Genomic DNA, 17,847 nt, shown 5'->3' with positions numbered 1-17,847 from the left:
TCTGATTGTCCTGATGCGCAACCTATACTCTGGACAAGAGACTACTGTAAGGACAGAATATGGAGAAACCGATTGGTTCCCCATAGGAAAGGGTGTGAGACGGGTGTATTTTATCACCCTATTTGTTTAATCTGTACGCAGAACATATACGGAAAGCGGGATTGGACCAAGATGAAGGAGGTGTGAAAATTGGAGGGAGAAACATCAATAATTTAAGATATGCAGACGATACCATACTCTTAGCAGAAACCAGTAATGATTTGAAACGAATGCTGATGAAAGTTAAAGAGGAAAGCACAAAAGCAGGACTACAGCTGAACGTCAAGAAGACTAAAATAATGGCAACAGAAGATTTATGTAACTTTACAGTTGACAATGAGGACATTGAACTTGTCAAGGATTATCAATACCTCGGCACAGTCATTAACCCAAAGGGAGACAATAGTCAAGAAATCAGAAGAAGGCTAGGACTGGGTAGGGCAGCTGTGAGAGAACTAGAAAAGATCCTCAAATGCAAAGATGTATCACTGAACACCAAAGTAAGGAGCATTCAGACCATGGTATTCCCGATCTCTATGTATAGATGTGAAAGTTGGACAGTGAAAAAGGCAGATAAGAGAAAAATCAACTCATTTGAAATGTGGTGCTGGACAATAATGCTGGGAAAAACAGAAGGGAGTAGAAAAAGAGGAAGGCCAAACAAGAGATGGATTGATTCCATCAAGGAAGCCACAGACCTGAACTTACAAGATCTGAGCAGGGGGGTTCATGACAGATGCTCTTGGAGGTCGCCATAAGTCGTAATCGACTTGAAGGCACATAACAACAAACAACAACATGGAAGTTAAACATCCTGTTGTACCGTATAAGCTTTCATGGACTAAAGCCCACCTTCAGAAGCACAGTAGCCAAATTATAGTTGGCAGGTACATAAAGGAGAAAAGCAGGGTTACTTTATTTATAAACCACACTTTCATAAAAATACAAGGCAGAGTACACAATACAACATTACAGGAATAACATCAATAAATACTCATCAGTATATACTGTTTTTGCTGCAACTAAACCAACACAGTCACCCCCTTGGAAAACGGTTCAGGATGCATCATAACTTACTATTTTTGAATTAGGGGAGGGCGGTATACAGTGGGACAATAACCTCATGAACTGTCCGTAGCATTTCTATGCAAAGCTCAGATGTATACAGCGAATGCCATGTCAATTGCCAACAGTAGTAATTGGGAAACACAATCTTCTGTACTATCCTTTAACGGCAGACTACACCTCAGACTAGCAGATTTACTGTGGAATGTATTAAGTGCATTCCGTTGGCTCCACAAAACACGTTAATATTTAAGGTGCTGCAGAACTCGTTTTTGTAGAGGGAGAGAAATACCTAGGGCATATTAAGTTCTAAATGTATAAAATCAAAGCTCCCGATGTTTCTTCAGCAAATTGTTGTTGTTTTATGGTTTTGTTTTTATAGTATTATATATTTGTCTTTGATTAAATATTGCTGTAAGTCTCTTGGAGATCTTCGGCTATCAAGCGACTAATAAATCTAATAACTAATAAGTAATTTTACACTAGGCTCTCCCTTTCTAGATTTTCTTTTCCTTCTATATATATTTCTTTTTACTTATATTTTTCTTTTTTGGAAGAATGGCGACCGTACAGGTAGAAAAAGATTCAGTCTCACTACAATAACCTGAACTTCCGGTATTCCATAGACAGCTGCCCTTAGCTTTGATTCTTTAATGGCTGTCACTCTACTCTTATTTCCTCTATGCACTCCGCGTATTAGAGCGGAAACCCGGTTCAATTATTGACCGGAAGTGCAAGTAACGAACGGCGTAGAGACCATAGAGGCACGCAAAAACACGAGGGCGACGGAAGTGACCTCATATCCGGCCTGGGGTGCTTGTTGTGTTTCCAAAGGAAGGGGGTGGCAAAGGAGAAGCAAGGAAGCGGAATAAAGAAGAGTAAGAAGTGACGGCCAGGAGCCTCTGCGTTTGTCCCGCTTCTGCACGAGGTGCGCCCCAATGGAAAGAAGCGTAGTAGGGAGAGGGGCCGGGCGGAGTACTCTGAGGCGACAACATCTACTTCTATCTCCTTTTCCTTCCCCCACCCCCATGAGGGCTGGTTGCAGGGAAACGATGAGTCGCTGTGAGGTGACCTAATGGCGTCGTCTTCTGTTGGGGCTCGAGCTGCCGCCTGTCTCATGGTGGGGTTTTTTCTTCTTGTCGTTCTTCATCCGGGTACCCAGAGAAGTGTACCTGTCGACTAGGGGCGTGGTGCATGATGGGACAGGGCCGCTTCTTTTCACATCTGCTCTGCTTCAAAGTTCTTCCCTGCGTGCTTGCCATCCGCCCTCTCCTTTCATCTCTCACTGGGGGCGGAGCCTCCGCACGCTTTTGGTGGGAACAAAGAGGCTAGGTGGGTGGAGCTTGGCATGGGCGCTTGGCTGGGCGGGGCTTAAGGCTAGGGGGGGGAAGTCTTTCTCTCCCCCTCTCCCGGAGCCTCTTGTCAGGCCCAGACCTGCTGTGCCTCAGAGGGACTGGGAGGGCGTTGCTGCTTTTCCGTGTGTCTTGGCCGTGCTTGACTAAGGAGTGGTAGAGCCCCCTTCCTGGTGGGGCTGAAGCGCTTGGGTGTCTTGTGTTTTTTTCCCCCCTCTGGGGAAAGCAAAACAAGATGACTACCTCTGGTGATTGGAAACATGGTAGAGGACTATAGAACTATTGCTTGGTATGTGGAGAGATATCCTAATGCTAGGACTTGGGCTCACCTACTGAAATCGATGTAGCAATAGAGAGATGGAAGTATGACTTCGTACAGTACACTGTTAACTTTTCGTTAAGGGTGTATGAATTAAGGGCATATGAAACAGCCGCCATGCTGCAGGTAAGCAGGCTAGGGTCTGGATGGGAGACTGCATGTGAACCCTTTGAGTTCCATGACGGAAGGAAGATTGGATATAAATGTACTAAACAGATAAAGATGGCATTTGATGCTGCAAGGTGTGGTGAGAATCACAGGTGTAGCCGGATTTATATATATTTAATAAACTTGCATCCTGCCTTTCCTCCAAGGAGCTCAAGGTGGTATATATGGTTCTCCTGCCTGTTTTATTCTCAGCAACCCTGTGAAGTAGGAAACGCTGAGATGTGATGACTGGCCAAATGTCACCCAGTGAACTTACATGACCAAGTGGGGTTTTGAACTTGCGTCTCCCCATTCCTAGTCAGAACTAAACTATGCCTATTCTCTATGAATTTGGCCATGGTAGCTACAAGGAGCCTCCACATGCAGAGGCAGTGTACCTTTGCATACTGGTTGCTTGGGGACAATCAGTAGAGCAAAGGATGCTATTCTGATGCCTTTCTTGGTGGGGTTCTTGGAAGTGTCTCGCTGGCCATTGTTCCTCTGCAACATGTTCTCATTGAATTGTAGCATCAGATAGTGTAGTAAGATGGTGTAGGATTTTCTGGCCCCTGAAGACTTTAAAGTCAAATCTTGCTACAATAAGCTTCGTATTTTTGAATACCAGTTTGAGGCTTTGCCTATTTTTTGTTTTGTCTTTCTGGTGCTGCCTTTCTGCCACTGTTGGAAACAGTATGAACTTACCCTGGGTATGAGAAAGTGGGGTTGGGGGGTTGAGGAGAGCACCAAGGTGGTTATTAAAATGTGTTGCAGTTCTTTTTTCTTTACCACTTTAAGCTCTTAAATTAGGAAAGAATAAGTGAAATGTAACTGGGTATATGTAAGCATCATTAACAGAATAGTAACAGATTTGAATAACCACTAAGTGCAGCCAGTAACCATAGTCCAGCACTAGTTGCAGGCAGTGAGGTAGGCCATAGTTAATAGTTCCAGGTAGGGATGCATATCAGGATATGATTCTGTATTGGCTGGATTCAGACAAGTGGCTGCTTGTAAGATTTGTCAGACAAGATCTGTCTTATATGGGATAGATACCACACTGCATCATCAGCTGAGGAACTCTTGCACAACTGCCATGGAACCTCAGTGCATTGTGGAGAATTCTGGGGCATGAACTTGGGAACTCATTCAATGCATACAGGCCCACACATTGCACTATTTACACAGTCTCGTGCCCTATGTTAAGTAAGGATGCTGTTGTATGCCCCATGCAGCATTGCTTTGTATACTGCTGGTAAATGGTAGACTAGCTTGCCAGTGAAACTTGTTGACAGTTACAAAATGAGAAATCTCTTGACAAGTTTCTGAGGAGTCTCAGAGCTCCTCGGAACATGGTTTGCAAACCAATTATCTAGGATGTCCAGGTGCAACGAAAGCAGGCTTCTGTATAAGGAAGAGAGACATTGGATAAATATAGTTTTGTATGGGCAGGTGTGAGGAAAACTGCACCTACTGAAAGTTGCATTATCTTCAAATTAAAAGAAGGCATTTGATGCAGTTCCTCTACCGAAGCCAAGTAGATCTGGTCATCAGCAGTGCTGGAGGGCCATATGTAAGCTGTTCTGAGCACTTCAGGGGAAAAGCTGGATCTAGACGCTCCATATCTTACCCACAAATCAAATTATATGCCATTGGATTCGGTGCATAATATCACAGAGTAGATGGAGAACCTGTTCTTTTAGAGCTAAGTTATACAAGTATTTGGTATTTGCCCACATTTTACATCATCTCTCACAGGTGAGGTTTGTGACATCACAATCTCATTTGACATCAGGATCCTGTGAATTACTGTATAGCAGGATCTAGTAGGAAGAGACATAGAGCTGCCAGAGGGAAGTCTGTACTTAAACACAGCTCCCTTTGAATGTTGCAAATGGAGAGAGGAACATGATGAAATTTCTAAGGTGACTTGCAGTCTAGTTTCCCAAGCTAAAACATAGAAATGGTGTGCCTTTTAAAATCAAAGTGGACAGAATATTTTTTTTGTTTGAGTATAGTGATTAGAGATGTTTTGATCAGAGCCTGGAATATCTTGCACAATATATTTTTAAAAAAACTTTTAAAATGATTTGACACTGTACTTACAGTAAAGGTGAATTTTAAATTGCAAACTACATAATTATGACAGTTTTGCTGCTCATAAGCTGTCTCTGAAATGTGTTGTCAGCTGTGAAAAAAGCCATCGAATACAGTGAGGTTTTATTATGATGTACAGTCAAAACAATAAATACATAACTAAATATTGCAGAGATAATGCTGAATCCTGACCTTGATTTTCAAAAGAAAATCTTTAATAGATATTTCCAACGGTGCTGAAACTTAAGTAACATTGGCTGGGATCCAGACTTTGCTCCTCTAGCAGGAGCATCCCCTGTACAGAGTTCTGCTCAGAAGACACTCCTCTGAAAATCCACTTGGATGTTTGGGAAACTCTGGAAGGGGGGGTTGCAGATGAGGGGGAATCAGCCAACAATGCCTCTTTCCCTTTTCCACTAGTGGGATCCCTCCTCTGCATCAAAAGCCTTCATGGAAAGGAAGAGCCTTTCCATTGTCAGATGGCTAAATTTGGATCTAACCCATTAGCTGTTAAATTGGGGGTGCGGAAACTGAAGCCCTCAAGATACTGTTGGACTCCCTATCTTAAAGACTGGCTCATTTTTAAATGCAAGAAACATCCCTTCAGCAAATGGGTTTGCCCTACAGGGTTGTTACGAAAATACATGGGTGTCTCCAATAAAAACTTAAGTAGTTTTCTGTATTCTCTGTGTTTTGAGTTGTGATTGAAAAATATTTTAGTTTCTTCCAGTGTGTTTAGGCTCAAAATGAAAAAAGAAAAGATATAGGAATCAAAATTCTCTCATTCCTGCGACAATCCCTTAAAGCCAGCCTAAACAGGAAAGTTTTGTGGTACTTTTAGAAGGTATCGGGCTGTGGAATTTGATAGACTGCTAGGGTGAAAGACATTCAGCAACTATAGGGTAACCACACTGAATACATCTCTGCCTGCCTTATTAATCAATCTTCTTACATAATGGCCCAGTCAAGAAGGCATTCTTTGATGTTAAACCTGATGGAACAAATGACCAGGGAGGAACGAAGTGGCCATGATCTCCTCTCTGGGAGTCTGCACATTCGCACTAAGCTATGATTTGGCTTGGCATGACATGCAGACCAAGCCATTGACAGTAAAACTGAAGATTTCTCAACTGTAAAAGTAGACTAGTGGACAACAGTGGCATATCATACACCCAGGTCTTTAGATGTGCTAAAATTAGTATGCTAAAAATGTTTAGTGCCTTAAGGGGATGTATACTACTGAGTTTTCATGTATTAAAATATTTGCAGTATTTCCAATTATTATTTTAGTAATGCTTTAAATTTGAGAGAATGCAACATTTAAACCAATTTAACCTTTTTCATAATTGTGTATTTCACTTCTTTTGACTATTGGCTTGAGTGTTGTGCTGCAAGTAGCACTAACATGGCATACACTTTTAGTTTTGCTTATTAAATATAAGTCAAACATGTTAAATAATATCCCATTCAACCTCAAACATCAGAAAAATTCAGATTCAAAAATTTCCAGCAGCCCACATCATTGAATGCAACTCTCTTAAGAAACCAGCTCCAGGCAAGAGGCCGGTCACCATGTTTTGCACCAAATGAAGCTTCTAGATGTAGTTATTAAGGGAAGTCTCACGTAGAGCTGTTTTGCCTCAAGGTTGCAAACACATGTGAATGAAGACTGCCAGGTCCTCAACAAATGGAAAGGGTTTCATCCATCTTGAAAGATGCATTGGATTACCATTTTGATCTGGATCTAGCACTCCAAAATGAAACATCTGAGACTGGGGAGGCCAAACACCACCTATTAAGGTTGTCTGCCTCCTCCCCACTTTCCATATCCCAGTCAGAAAATCTGCCAGGCATTATTGCCTTGGTCCTATAGTTCAATGTCAATTTAGCTTCCCAGCATCCAAAAAGATTTTCAGTGTCATCAGAAAGCTGATGGGACCTAGTTCAAACAAATTAAATATTGTTTATTGGTCACACACAGACAGAGGAGGGGATGGAGATTACCAGGACCTCATGATCCACAGTACTGAATTAAATAATGTGTAGTTAACCTTTGTTGATCTTGAAGTAACAACTGACCAGAGCTTCAAATTGCATTCAACTTTGTGTCATGACACAAATTAATAATGTCCTAAAATAGATAATAGCATGGTGTGCCTGATGCTGGAGGACAGCTGCTAAATTCATAATATTCCCCAGAATTGGAAGGTTGAAAACGGGTTGGTATGTGGCTAGGAAGTCTGCATCCAGAATAGACTTTTTCATATGGACTGAACTGCAAGCTTAGGGTGTCCAGCCATCTGTGAAGGAGATATTAACCCTGGCCAACAGAGGCCTTCACTTCTTCCAACTGACTTTCAGCAGCTATGGTGAGCATGGGTCCTCCTTCCGAGTGTTCACTTAAATATTTGAAATGCCAACCCCTATACTTTTAGTAATTCAGGCTGAAACAGTAGTTATTGTCTTAGTTATCATAAAAGAAAGTTGTTCTAATCCAGTGGTGGGGAGCCCTCCAGATTGATTATATTGGACTCCCAAATCCCATCAGCTTTAGCTAGCATTGCCAATGGTCAGTGATGATGGGGTTGTTCAGAAACATCTGGTGGGCTGCAGGTTCCTCATCCTTGTTTTAATCTCATATGTGTCAACATAGTCTTCCTAGAAAACATAGTACTGTTTATGCATAGAATATTTTAACAATGAAACAAGTCAGTGTCTTCTTACATATCGTCTAACTTAGACCATAAATAAATGCATGATTTTTCTTACTGTAAAATACATGGTATTTTTATCTTGTGGGTTTCCACTTTAAAAAGCCACTGAGAGAATGTGCAAACTAAATAGTTTGCTGTGCTTGTGCAGTTATTTAGTAGAATACTGCCGAATATTCCTGCATAGCTCCAGTTGAGCCCAGCGCTGGACTACATGAGAGTCCAATACCCTGTTGGTATAGGTAATTGGAATCTACTGGATGGGAGGTTGGCTGACGAGCTACCCTATGTTAAAGCTTCTTTAAGGGAAATCTTGTTTTCATTGCATAGTTATCAGTGGCCATGTTCACACATCATAGTGAGCTAGCAGGGATTGTGGTGTTTTTTAGTGAAAGAAATCATGATCCTTGGTTCAAAGGTAATGCTAAACCAGCAATCATGGTTTGTTCCCTCCGTGTGGTAGCAGAGAAGAGCAGAACAGCCCTAATAGGTGCATTCATGATAAACCGTTAACTATGGTTTACTGTGATGTGTGAACTGGGCCGGTGTCTTGGGAACAAGAAGAGAGACCACCCAGAGGGTGTGTGAGAGTTGCAGTGTGGAGGACCCATTTGAACTTCTACACTGAGTGGCTAAAAAGTAAGGGAACTTAGTAGGGTGGGGTAGAGCTGATGCTGGCATTAGCAAAGGGATTGGCACAGTTCACTTTCCTGGCAAGTCTGCCTGCAAGTATGTAAAGGAGTTGTTCTCCTATAGCAGGCTAACAGTTTTTGCTTGCCAAATTCCTGTGTAGGGTCTCCTCCTTCAGACTTGCCTGTACTTACTGGAACCAGGCCTCTGCTTGAGGGAAATGTAGAAACAAGTCCTAAATGCAGTGCGCCTTTTCCAGCATTGCCGGAAATGGATAATTAGGAGTTCTTGTAGTCATGTCTCTTTTCTTTTCCCCCCAGTCCCCACAAGAATCTCTCATTGCTATTGAACCTAGGAACTATATAGAAATATCATTTACAAAGTGATACATAATGAGGACACAAGTGAATTTAAAGCTGCAGTCCTAAACATGCATACGCGAGAAGGAAGTTTCAGGGAAATCCAGCAGGGGCTTCCAAGTAAATATGATTATAGATTTGGTTGAAAGTTGTTAAGTCTGTTTTTTTTTCCTTTCAGGCTTAAGCTCAAAGGCACAACCATGAAAGACCCGAGTCGCAGGAGTACTAGTCCAAGCATTATCAATGAAGATGTGATCATGAATGGTCACTCTCATGAAGATGATAATCCATTTGCTGAGTACATGTGGATGGAAAACGAAGAAGAGTTCAACAGGCAGGTGAGTTAGCAGATAATATGGTCCCCTCCATATCTGTGAGGAATTATTTTTTGTGTGTGTATTGTATTTTATTGGAAATATTAAATGGAATCTTGCCTGTTTTCTGTTGACACAGCCTTCACGTAGGGTTGTTGTTCCCTAAGCAAGTCTCTCATATGCCTGTATTCTCTTGCAGTAATGTCCTTGCAGTTAGACACAGCTTGCTTGGTGCTCTGGTTGTTGTAACGCTTCTGCCTGCTTGAATTGGATACTTAAATACAATTCAGAGCGGAACGCTGTACACAAGTTAGCCTAGCCTTCTCAGGTTGAAGAATTTCCTGTGGTGTGTAATTTTTAGCTTGCTTAGCAACTTATAGCCCTCTTTTAATATTGTAGTGCTGATGATATTATCCTTATTAAGTGGACTTTAAGGGGTGGGTTCATTGTCACCTCTTCTCACCAGGGTATTGCCTCATGGAAGGGCTGTCTTATCCCAGGAATAACTTTCCCAGCGTAAGGAGCTTTCCCAGAATTGATTGTGTTGGTACCCTGGTGAGAATGTCCTGCACATGCTTCAGTGTTACTCTTTGCAGTATTACAAGAACTAGAAGTATAGTGAAAAGCCAATTTCAAACAAAGTCTGAAAGCCTCTCAGACCCTTTTTCTCCTAGCCTTTCTTCAGTTGCATGTTATTTCTTATAGACTTTAATTCTCTTAGTTAGCCTGCACCATCTTACATAGGATATGTTGCAAGTTCATGTGGAATGGAAGCCAAGGGAAATAAACTACTGGGCAACTAATTAGTGAAAAATCATTACACAAACTTGCAAAATTAAGGTTACTTATTGGAAGGGGTTTGTTCTGACCCCCTTTCTAGAACCAGCTGGATTGCCAAAAATATATTTTCTAAGGTGAAAATACTGTGAAGTAGGTGGTCAAGCGCTACTGTAATATTATCTGTGCCTGATCTCTGTGAAGAACCGTTATGATTGGTGGTTGTAGTAGTGACAAAGCTTCTCTTCCATGTTCTAAATACAGATTGAAGAGGAGTTGTGGGAAGAAGAATTTATAGAACGTTGCTTCCAAGAAATGCTGGAAGAGGAAGAAGAACATGAGTGGTTTATTCCAGCCAGAGATCTCCCGCAAACAATGGATCAAATTCAGGACCAGTTCAATGATCTTGTTATCAGTGACAGTTCGTCACTGGAAGATCTGGTGGTAAGTCTTTGGTTTTAAAAGTTGATCTTACTTAAACCAAAAGGTGGAGAGGAAAGCATTTGTAAGTGCTAAGAGTTTAGGAGAAATAAGCCAGAGCTGGGTGGTTAAGAAAGGAACTGTGTGCTTGAAGACTTCTGGGGCTGCTCTCATTTTGACCTTTGTAGTCTATGGTGGTGTTATTTGCAGGTCTTGCAGCTGAAGCTGAAGTCTTACTACGACTGTCCATATGATCAAATCTGGTGTCACCACACAAGTCATAATACCATGTTTCCAAAATGCCTGATACTTTAGGCATGCTTTCTGAATTTAAAAAGTAAATATTTTTGGGATATAAGAGTGAAGTGTGCCTCCGATCTTAATTAATAATAGAATAAAAGTATAGAACTAGTCAGTGCATAAATATGAGAATAATATAAAATATTTCCCTTTTCCTGCATTTTCCAAGGCTGCTCTAAAACACTTTGAACAGAGATAATGACTGGCTAAAATAGATAAATTTGTTGAATATTGGAATGGATCCAGACTAAGTTAGTTGAATTTTGGCCGCATTAATGTTTATGGGACCCCAATTCAAATACAAGTGCACTCCTAAACATACCTACTCAGAAGTCAGCCCCATTGAATTCAATGGGGCTTACTCCCAGGTAAGTGGGTTTAGTACATAACGCTTTGGATCAGAACTAACTTGCGTTTCACATCCATACATTTCTCCAATTAAAAAAAATCTGATTGTATGAGTTGAGGTTGATCAGTTAAATCTACATAAAATTGCTAATGAATAAAGCAGTATTTCTGAAGAAGAAAAAATTAGGAAATGCATGCAGTTATTGCAGTGGGTGCCATTTTTCTGTAAGCGCTTTTTAAAAAAATCTTCCTAATAAAACAGCACCTTTTTGATCAATCCAGCTGATTGAAATCCCAAACCAGGGGTAACTAATGTGGTGTCCTCTAGATGTTGTTGGACTCCCATCAGCCCCAGCCAGCATGACCAGTTATTGGAGATGATAGTCCACCATCTGGAGGGCACTGTGTCCTAAATACATATGGTTAGTAGGAATTTGATTCCATTGAATTCGGTGGGGCTTGCCTCTGAGTAATGATGCCTAGGACTGCAGTGTAAATGTTTTGGCACTAATTAAAAGCGTATGGGTGGTATCCAGTGCTAGTCATACTCTGAGTAGATACATTGATCTGAGTGAATGGTAATTATGTTTAGCTATAATTGCAGCCTGTTAACATGCCCTAAGTTGCTATGCACTTCACTGAAATCTTTCTACATTTTTTAATTCTTGTAATGCTGGGCTTCGTACACATAGACTTTGCGGTCACCATTTATTTTTGAAGCTTCTACTGATGCTTTAAACTTTCCTCCTTGTATGCACGTGACCACAATGCTTGCACTCTGAAATTAATCTGCTCATAGAGGAGGCCACCTGCAGTCTTTGCATGAATTGCTGCCCTAGGTATGCTTTTCTACCAATCAGCCTCATCTGAGGGGCAGGAAGTTTTGTTGTCTCCATCAAGTGTGTTTGAATGTTCCAGCTGCTCTTGACACAGATGCACAGATGAACTACCTGTCCTCCTAGGTGGTTCATTGTTTGGAGGGATGCCACAGTCTCCCAGGATTCTGTACTTAATATAGCACACTTACGGTTCTCTCGTTTACGCTAGTGAGCTGGCACACAATTTGGGGACTTCCTGTCTTAATACATACTCGATACACAAATATTGTCCAAAATAATTATTTTTGGAAGGACTACCTTGCAGAAATGTATGGATTTTTTTTTCATTAATAGGAATTGCATGCTAAGTGCAGTGACAAAACGATGTCATAGTGAAGCTTTACAATAATGATCAAGAATGTAGTATTCAGGAGTTCTGGAGTGTTAAGTTAAAATCAGTATCACTTAAAAGCAACAACTATTTAAATTGCCACATTAATGCTTTTACTATTGCTGGTTAAGGATTCACTGTCAAGTTTAGAACTGGGAACAGTGGTTACGACATCTGCGCTACTCCATATTAATCAACACTGTTCCATATTAATTACGTGAGCCTGTGCAAGTTAGGCTTTTCCGCTCCTGTTGTGGCAGGACTGGATCGTAGGCATGGCTTTTTGATGGAAGCTTAAGAATGGGATTTCCTAAATACTCTTCCAGGTGACATATGTTCTTAATACACCTCTATTAAAGTGAGGAATAAGCATCTAAGAGTCCTCCAAGCCCTGTATTCAAAAGCCAGAAAATGGTGTCCTTGTAAAATACCTTGCATAGTGGGATTACACTATGGTTTTTACACATTTTTCTTCAGCTTAAACATTTGTTGTTTGTGTCAGGAACTCTTGCTCAGCAGTAGAGCCCATGCACTGCATGCAAAATGACCCAGTTCAGTTTTTGCTAAAAGGATGAGTATCAGGGTGGCAAAGACTTCGGGTGGTATTCAGTTGTCCCATCAGCACAAGGATTTCTGCTTGCGCAACAGGACTTTCCCCCATCTCCTTTCCCCGTGCCCTCCCCAAATCTGCTCCAGAAGTTTGGGGGAACCCCTAGAACAGTTTTTTGGGGGGGCGAGAGAGGAGGAAAGTCCCATTGCACAAGCAGAAATCCTTGTGTTGACAGGACATTTACTTAGCTCTACATTGGATATAACCCTTTGCCTGACATTGTGTGGAGTCCCTCTGGTAGTCAGAACAGATAGCATTGGGTTGTAAGTACACATAGTCGTACCTGGTATAAGGCAGCGGCCTTTGTTTCTATAAGACAATCTTGTTTTATAGAATAGTCCTCTGACTACAGCTTGCTGCTTTGCTGGCATTTTTGGCTGTAAAGAACTCTCATTCAACCTTGTGCACGTTTGTAACAGGCATATTTTTCTCGATCAACTCAGTCTATAATATCTTTTTCCCCCTCCAGGTCAAGAGTAATCTGAATCCAAATGCAAAGGAGTTTGTTCCTGGGGTGAAGTACTAAATATATGAGTAGACTGGGCCCTCTTTTGGTGGATGTAGCACAATTTCCACACTGTGAAGCCAGTATTAGAAGATTTAATTGTTAAAACGCTCTCTCTTCTTGTCACTGTGTTACACTTACGCATTGCCAAAGTTTTGTTAGTCTTGCATGCTTAATAAAAGTGCTGAGACTGTTATTAAGTCAACTGCTGTCAGAGGTTAATGAAATGGAAAAAAAACTATTGGACCCAGGCTTTTTGTGAAGGAGACAGTGAGGCAGGAAGCACCAGTCAAGTTGAGAAAAGTACCAAGTTTCTGAGAAATTCTTGCAATTCTATTTTTAGAAGGATTCATGACAAAGAGTGGTCTGTTTTAACTAAAACATAAGAATTGGTGTTGTTACACACCTGATAATGCCTTAACGTAGAAATAAAAGCAAGGTTTATCTGATTATGCAGATTAGCTGAATTTCAGTACTGCTACTAACTCTTCCCATTATGAAGCAAAACTTTATTTCACACTCTTCTTTTAGAGAAAAGTGTGAATAATGTATTATACCTGAACTGCTTTTACAGACCTGTACAAAGTCCTTTGGCTACAGATCTGGTAGAGGAAAAAAAATGACTGGCAGATGAGATTGTATTTACAGCCAAGTTATCATGTTGGAATGTTTGTCCCACTTCTGAATTTATATTTATAGTGATGTGAGGTTATGCATCACAATTTCTTCCAGGAGTCCAGAAACATGGCACTGCCTATATAAAATTTTACAACCTTAAAGAGTTGGGTTTACCTGTAAAACTTTACCTTTAGTGATTTGAGTGGTGCTTTTCCCTTGCTTTGTTTAATCATCACTACATAGTAGTCTACAGCACAACCTTTTTTTTAATACAACTAGAACAGTTTTGGCTTCTTAAACTTCATGTTTGGGTAGCTTAAGCTGCCATACGTGTTCAGTGTGAATAGTGTTTAAGTTGAAAATATTGTAAAAAATTATATTTTTTCAAAAATATTTAAAAAAATAAATAATAGTAGAAATGACTTTTGGTTTCTTGAGTGTTCATCTTATTCAGAACTTGTGCATGGCTTTGAGGGGAGAGAGGGCAATGGACTTGACATAAGAAAAGGATGTAATGAGTGCTGTTGTAAATTGAAGCAAACTGGAGGAGAAGTGGGCTTGAGTTAATGTTGCCTCCTTTTAAGCATAATCCTTGTGGGTCGTTTCTTTAAATGCCAACAACTTGAAGCCAGTTTATGTAAAATTGGCTTTCTTTCCTTCTTAGTTAGTGATAGTCACTGTAGTCTCGCACCTAGTTACTGCACATGAAAACTATTCAAGTAATTGGCACGTGCTCACATGAGTAGATGTGGGGTAACAGGAATTTTTACTGTAAAGGATAAATTGCACTGGATGCTACTTAAGTCCTGTGTTACAGTTACAGAGCAATCATAACCCATGCCGGGGAATGAGGTAGAACAGTGAATTGATAGCTGCATCCTAGGTCCTGCAGCTTGGGATGCAGGCTTGGTGAGGAGCAGGGTTTTATAATTTTCTGCAGCAGCAGACTGACATAGCTGAGGGCCCTTGGAGGATCTGCAGGGCTTTGGATCCAGCAGATCCAAATATGCCAGCACCAAGCCCCAAAACATCTGTTTCAAGGTATTCTGCAAGCTACAACCAGCTGGAGAAACATAAGTGATAGTTTCCTGCCCAGCTGGGCACAGCAGGAGCTTCCTCACCAGCAGAGATGCCAACCCCCCACTGGCGGAAGCCAGCAGAGCCCAGCAGACAGCCACCTCCACCATATCCCAACTCCCTCCAGCAGCACAGATTAGGGGGTTAGGATTACTCTGTTTAGTACACATTTGGATGGGGCATAGAATCATAGAGTTGGAAGGGGCCTTGTAGGCCATCGAGTCCAACCCCCTGCTCACAGCAGGAAATCCACAGCTAGAGCATCTTCCGCAGATAGCTGTCCAGCCTCTGCTTGAAGACATCCAGCAAAGGGGATCCCACCACCTCCCTAGGCAGTCAGTTCCATTGCCGAACTGCCCTTACTGTCAAGAAGTTCCTTCTAATGTCCAATCTGAATCTACGCTCCTGCAACTTAAAACCATTAGACCTAGTCCTACCCTCTGGGGCAGCAGAGAACAAATCTGTACCCTCCTCTATGTGACAGCCCTTCAGGTACTTAAAGAGTGCAATCATGTCACCCCTCAGCCTTCTCTTCACCAGACTGAACATGCCAAGTTCCTTCAACCTTTCCTCATAAGACTTGTTCTCCATACCAGCTATCATCCTCGTTGCCCTCTTCTGAACCCGCTCTAACTTGTCTATATCTTTCTTAAAATGAAGCACCCAGAACTGAACGCAGTATTCCAGATGAGGCCTGACTAATGCAGAATATAGTGGGACTATTACTTCCCTCGACCTGGAAACTATAGCTCTGTTTATGCAGCCCAAAACTGCGTTGGCCTTTTTTGCCGCAGCATCACACTGCTGGGTCATGTTCAACTTGCGATCCACTACAATTCCAAGGTCCTTCTCACACATACTACTGCTAAGCCGGGTATTTCCCATCCAGTACCCGTGCATTTTGTTTTTGTGGCCTAAAGGCAGAATCTTGCATTTGTCTTTGTTGAATGTCATTTTATTAATTTCAGCCCAATTTCCTAGTCTATCCAGGTCCCTTTGGATTTTATTCCTGTCTTCCATTGTGTTAGCTATCCCTCCCAGTTTCGTATAATCTGCAAACTTCATAAGGCTTCCCTCCACCCCGTCATCTAAGTCATTGATAAAAATGTTGAAGAGTATCGGCCCCAGGACAGAGCCCTGTGGCACTCCACTCGAAACCTCCTTCCAGTCCGAAGCAGAGCCACCGACGACCACTCTTTGAGTACGGTTTTCCAACCAGTTGTGAATCCACCTGGCAGTATTTCCATCTAGTCCGCATTTGACCAGTTTGCTAATCAAAAGGTCGTGGGGGACTTTGTCAAACGCTTTGCTGAAATCTAGATAGATGACATCTACAGCATTTCCACCATTTACTAAGCTAGTGACCCGATAAAAAAAGAGATGAGATTAGTTTGACAGGATTTTTTCTTGACAAACCTATGCTGGCTCCTACTAATCACAGCATTGTCATCTAGATAGTTGCCAATGGACTCTTTTATTATCTGTTCTAATATCTTTCCCGGTATTGAAGTCAGACTGACCGCCCTGTAATTCCCCGGATCTTCTTTTTTACCCTTTTTAAAGAGCGGGACGACGTTTGCCCGTCTCCAATCCTCCAGCACCTCTCCCGTTCTCCAGGATTTCTCAAAGATGATGGCAAGAGGTTCCGAGAGTACATCCGCAAGTTCCTTCAATACTCTGGGATGCAGTTCATCAGGCCCTGGAGATTTGAACTCATTTAGGATAACTAGGTATTTCCTGACTATCTCCTTATCAATCTCGAACTGCAGTCCCAACCCCTTACTGAGATTGCTACTGATGCAAGGTTGCACACTGTTCCCTTTTTGGGAGAAAACGGAGGCAAAATAGGTGTTGAGCAGTTCTGCTTTTTCCTCGTTATCTGTCAACATTTTGCCATCCTCATTGAGCAGCAGTCCCACCATTTCCTTGGTCTTTCTCTTGCTTCGAACATATCTGAAAAACCCCTTTTTGTTGTTCCTCGCTTCCCTCGCCAGCCTCAGCTCATTCTGGGTTTTAGCTTTCCTTACACTATTCCTGCAAGCCCGAGCCGCTCGTCGGTACTCTTCCTTAGTGATGCGTCCTTCCTTCCATTCTTTATATATGCTATTTTTAATTTTTACCTCCTCCACCAGTCTTCTGTGTAGCCACATTGGCTTTTTCCGATGTCTTCCGTTTTTCTTCCTCTTTGGAATTGTTTGCGATTGCACTTTCTGTAATACGTTCTTCATGAACTTTCAGAAGAATGCTTAATTTGACTACAGTAGGGCCCCACTCATACGGCAGGTTAGGTTCCAGACCCCTACCAGAAAGTGAAAACTGCCGAAAAGCAGATCAGCTGTAGCGCGGGGGTCTGGAACCTAACCCACTGATTGCACCAGAGGAGAAGATCATATCTTCCCCTCCTCAGGCGCGACCAGCTCAAGCGGGAGTCTGATCACGCCAAAAGAGAAGATCAGCTGCAGCCCCCCCCTCCAGCTGATTTCCCCCTCCTCCGGCGCAATCAGCTGGAGTGCAGGGAGCTCCAGCCCCGCCCTCCAGCTGATTGCCCCGCTGGCACCGTATTAACGGAACACCGAGAAGCGGGGCCCTAGTGTAAACTTCAATTTAGCTTTCATGGCAATATACGTCAAGGTTGGGCCTTTATTTAACTAGCATTTATTAACAGCAAGGTCCTGAAAATAATTGTATAGTACTTTTGAATGTTCACAGCATTTCACATGTACAGTACGGGAAGCAGAATTTGGTGCCTTGAGGAATCTCAATTTGATTCATTTTAAATCCATTCCTCGTATTTGTGGAAAGCTTGGAAGTATGTCTAAAGAATACATTCCATCTATTGCATAATTTTGTGCCAAAAATGCAAATTACTGAATGTGAATCACAACAGCAGACCCAGTTATGTTAAATCAAAGTAAATATCTGACAAATGCATGACTGAATAATTTTGACTATG

The 17,847-nt window shown here is 41.8% G+C and overlaps 1 protein-coding gene across 4 annotated transcripts; it reads left to right on the top strand.

Moving 5' to 3' along the window:
• Positions 1–1,855: 1,855 nt before the first annotated feature.
• Positions 1,856–14,239, top strand: PAIP2 (poly(A) binding protein interacting protein 2). 4 transcript variants are annotated; one of them, XM_061622430.1, is made up of 4 exons: positions 1,856–2,032; positions 8,895–9,054; positions 10,072–10,251; positions 13,164–14,239. In XM_061622430.1, exons 2-4 carry the CDS (start codon positions 8,917–8,919, stop codon positions 13,218–13,220), a joined length of 375 nt encoding a protein of 124 aa, XP_061478414.1. In that variant the 5' UTR covers positions 1,856–2,032; positions 8,895–8,916; the 3' UTR covers positions 13,221–14,239. The 4 variants fall into 4 exon arrangements, with proteins under 4 accessions (XP_061478414.1, XP_061478415.1, XP_061478412.1 ...); XM_061622431.1 differs by lacking the exon at positions 1,856–2,032 and adding an exon at positions 2,357–2,436; XM_061622428.1 differs by lacking the exon at positions 1,856–2,032 and adding an exon at positions 2,520–2,745.
• The last annotated feature ends 3,608 nt before the right edge of the window (positions 14,240–17,847 follow it).

The sequence above is a fragment of the Rhineura floridana genome, chromosome 4 (genome assembly GCF_030035675.1).
Source record: "Rhineura floridana isolate rRhiFlo1 chromosome 4, rRhiFlo1.hap2, whole genome shotgun sequence".
Lineage (NCBI taxonomy): Eukaryota > Metazoa > Chordata > Lepidosauria > Squamata > Rhineuridae > Rhineura > Rhineura floridana.
This window is presented reverse-complemented; position numbering and strand designations above follow the sequence as displayed.

Bases quoted from the DNA above. Each gene is read 5' to 3' on its own strand.
- PAIP2 (XM_061622428.1), top strand. From the start codon at position 2,717: ATGGTAGAGGACTATAGAACTATTGCTTG. The intron at 2,746-8,894 runs GTATGTGGAGAG...TTTTCCTTTCAG, and splicing joins GACTATAGAACTATTGCTTG to GCTTAAGCTCAAAGGCACAA. The intron at 10,252-13,163 runs GTAAGTCTTTGG...TTCCCCCTCCAG, and splicing joins CGTCACTGGAAGATCTGGTG to GTCAAGAGTAATCTGAATCC.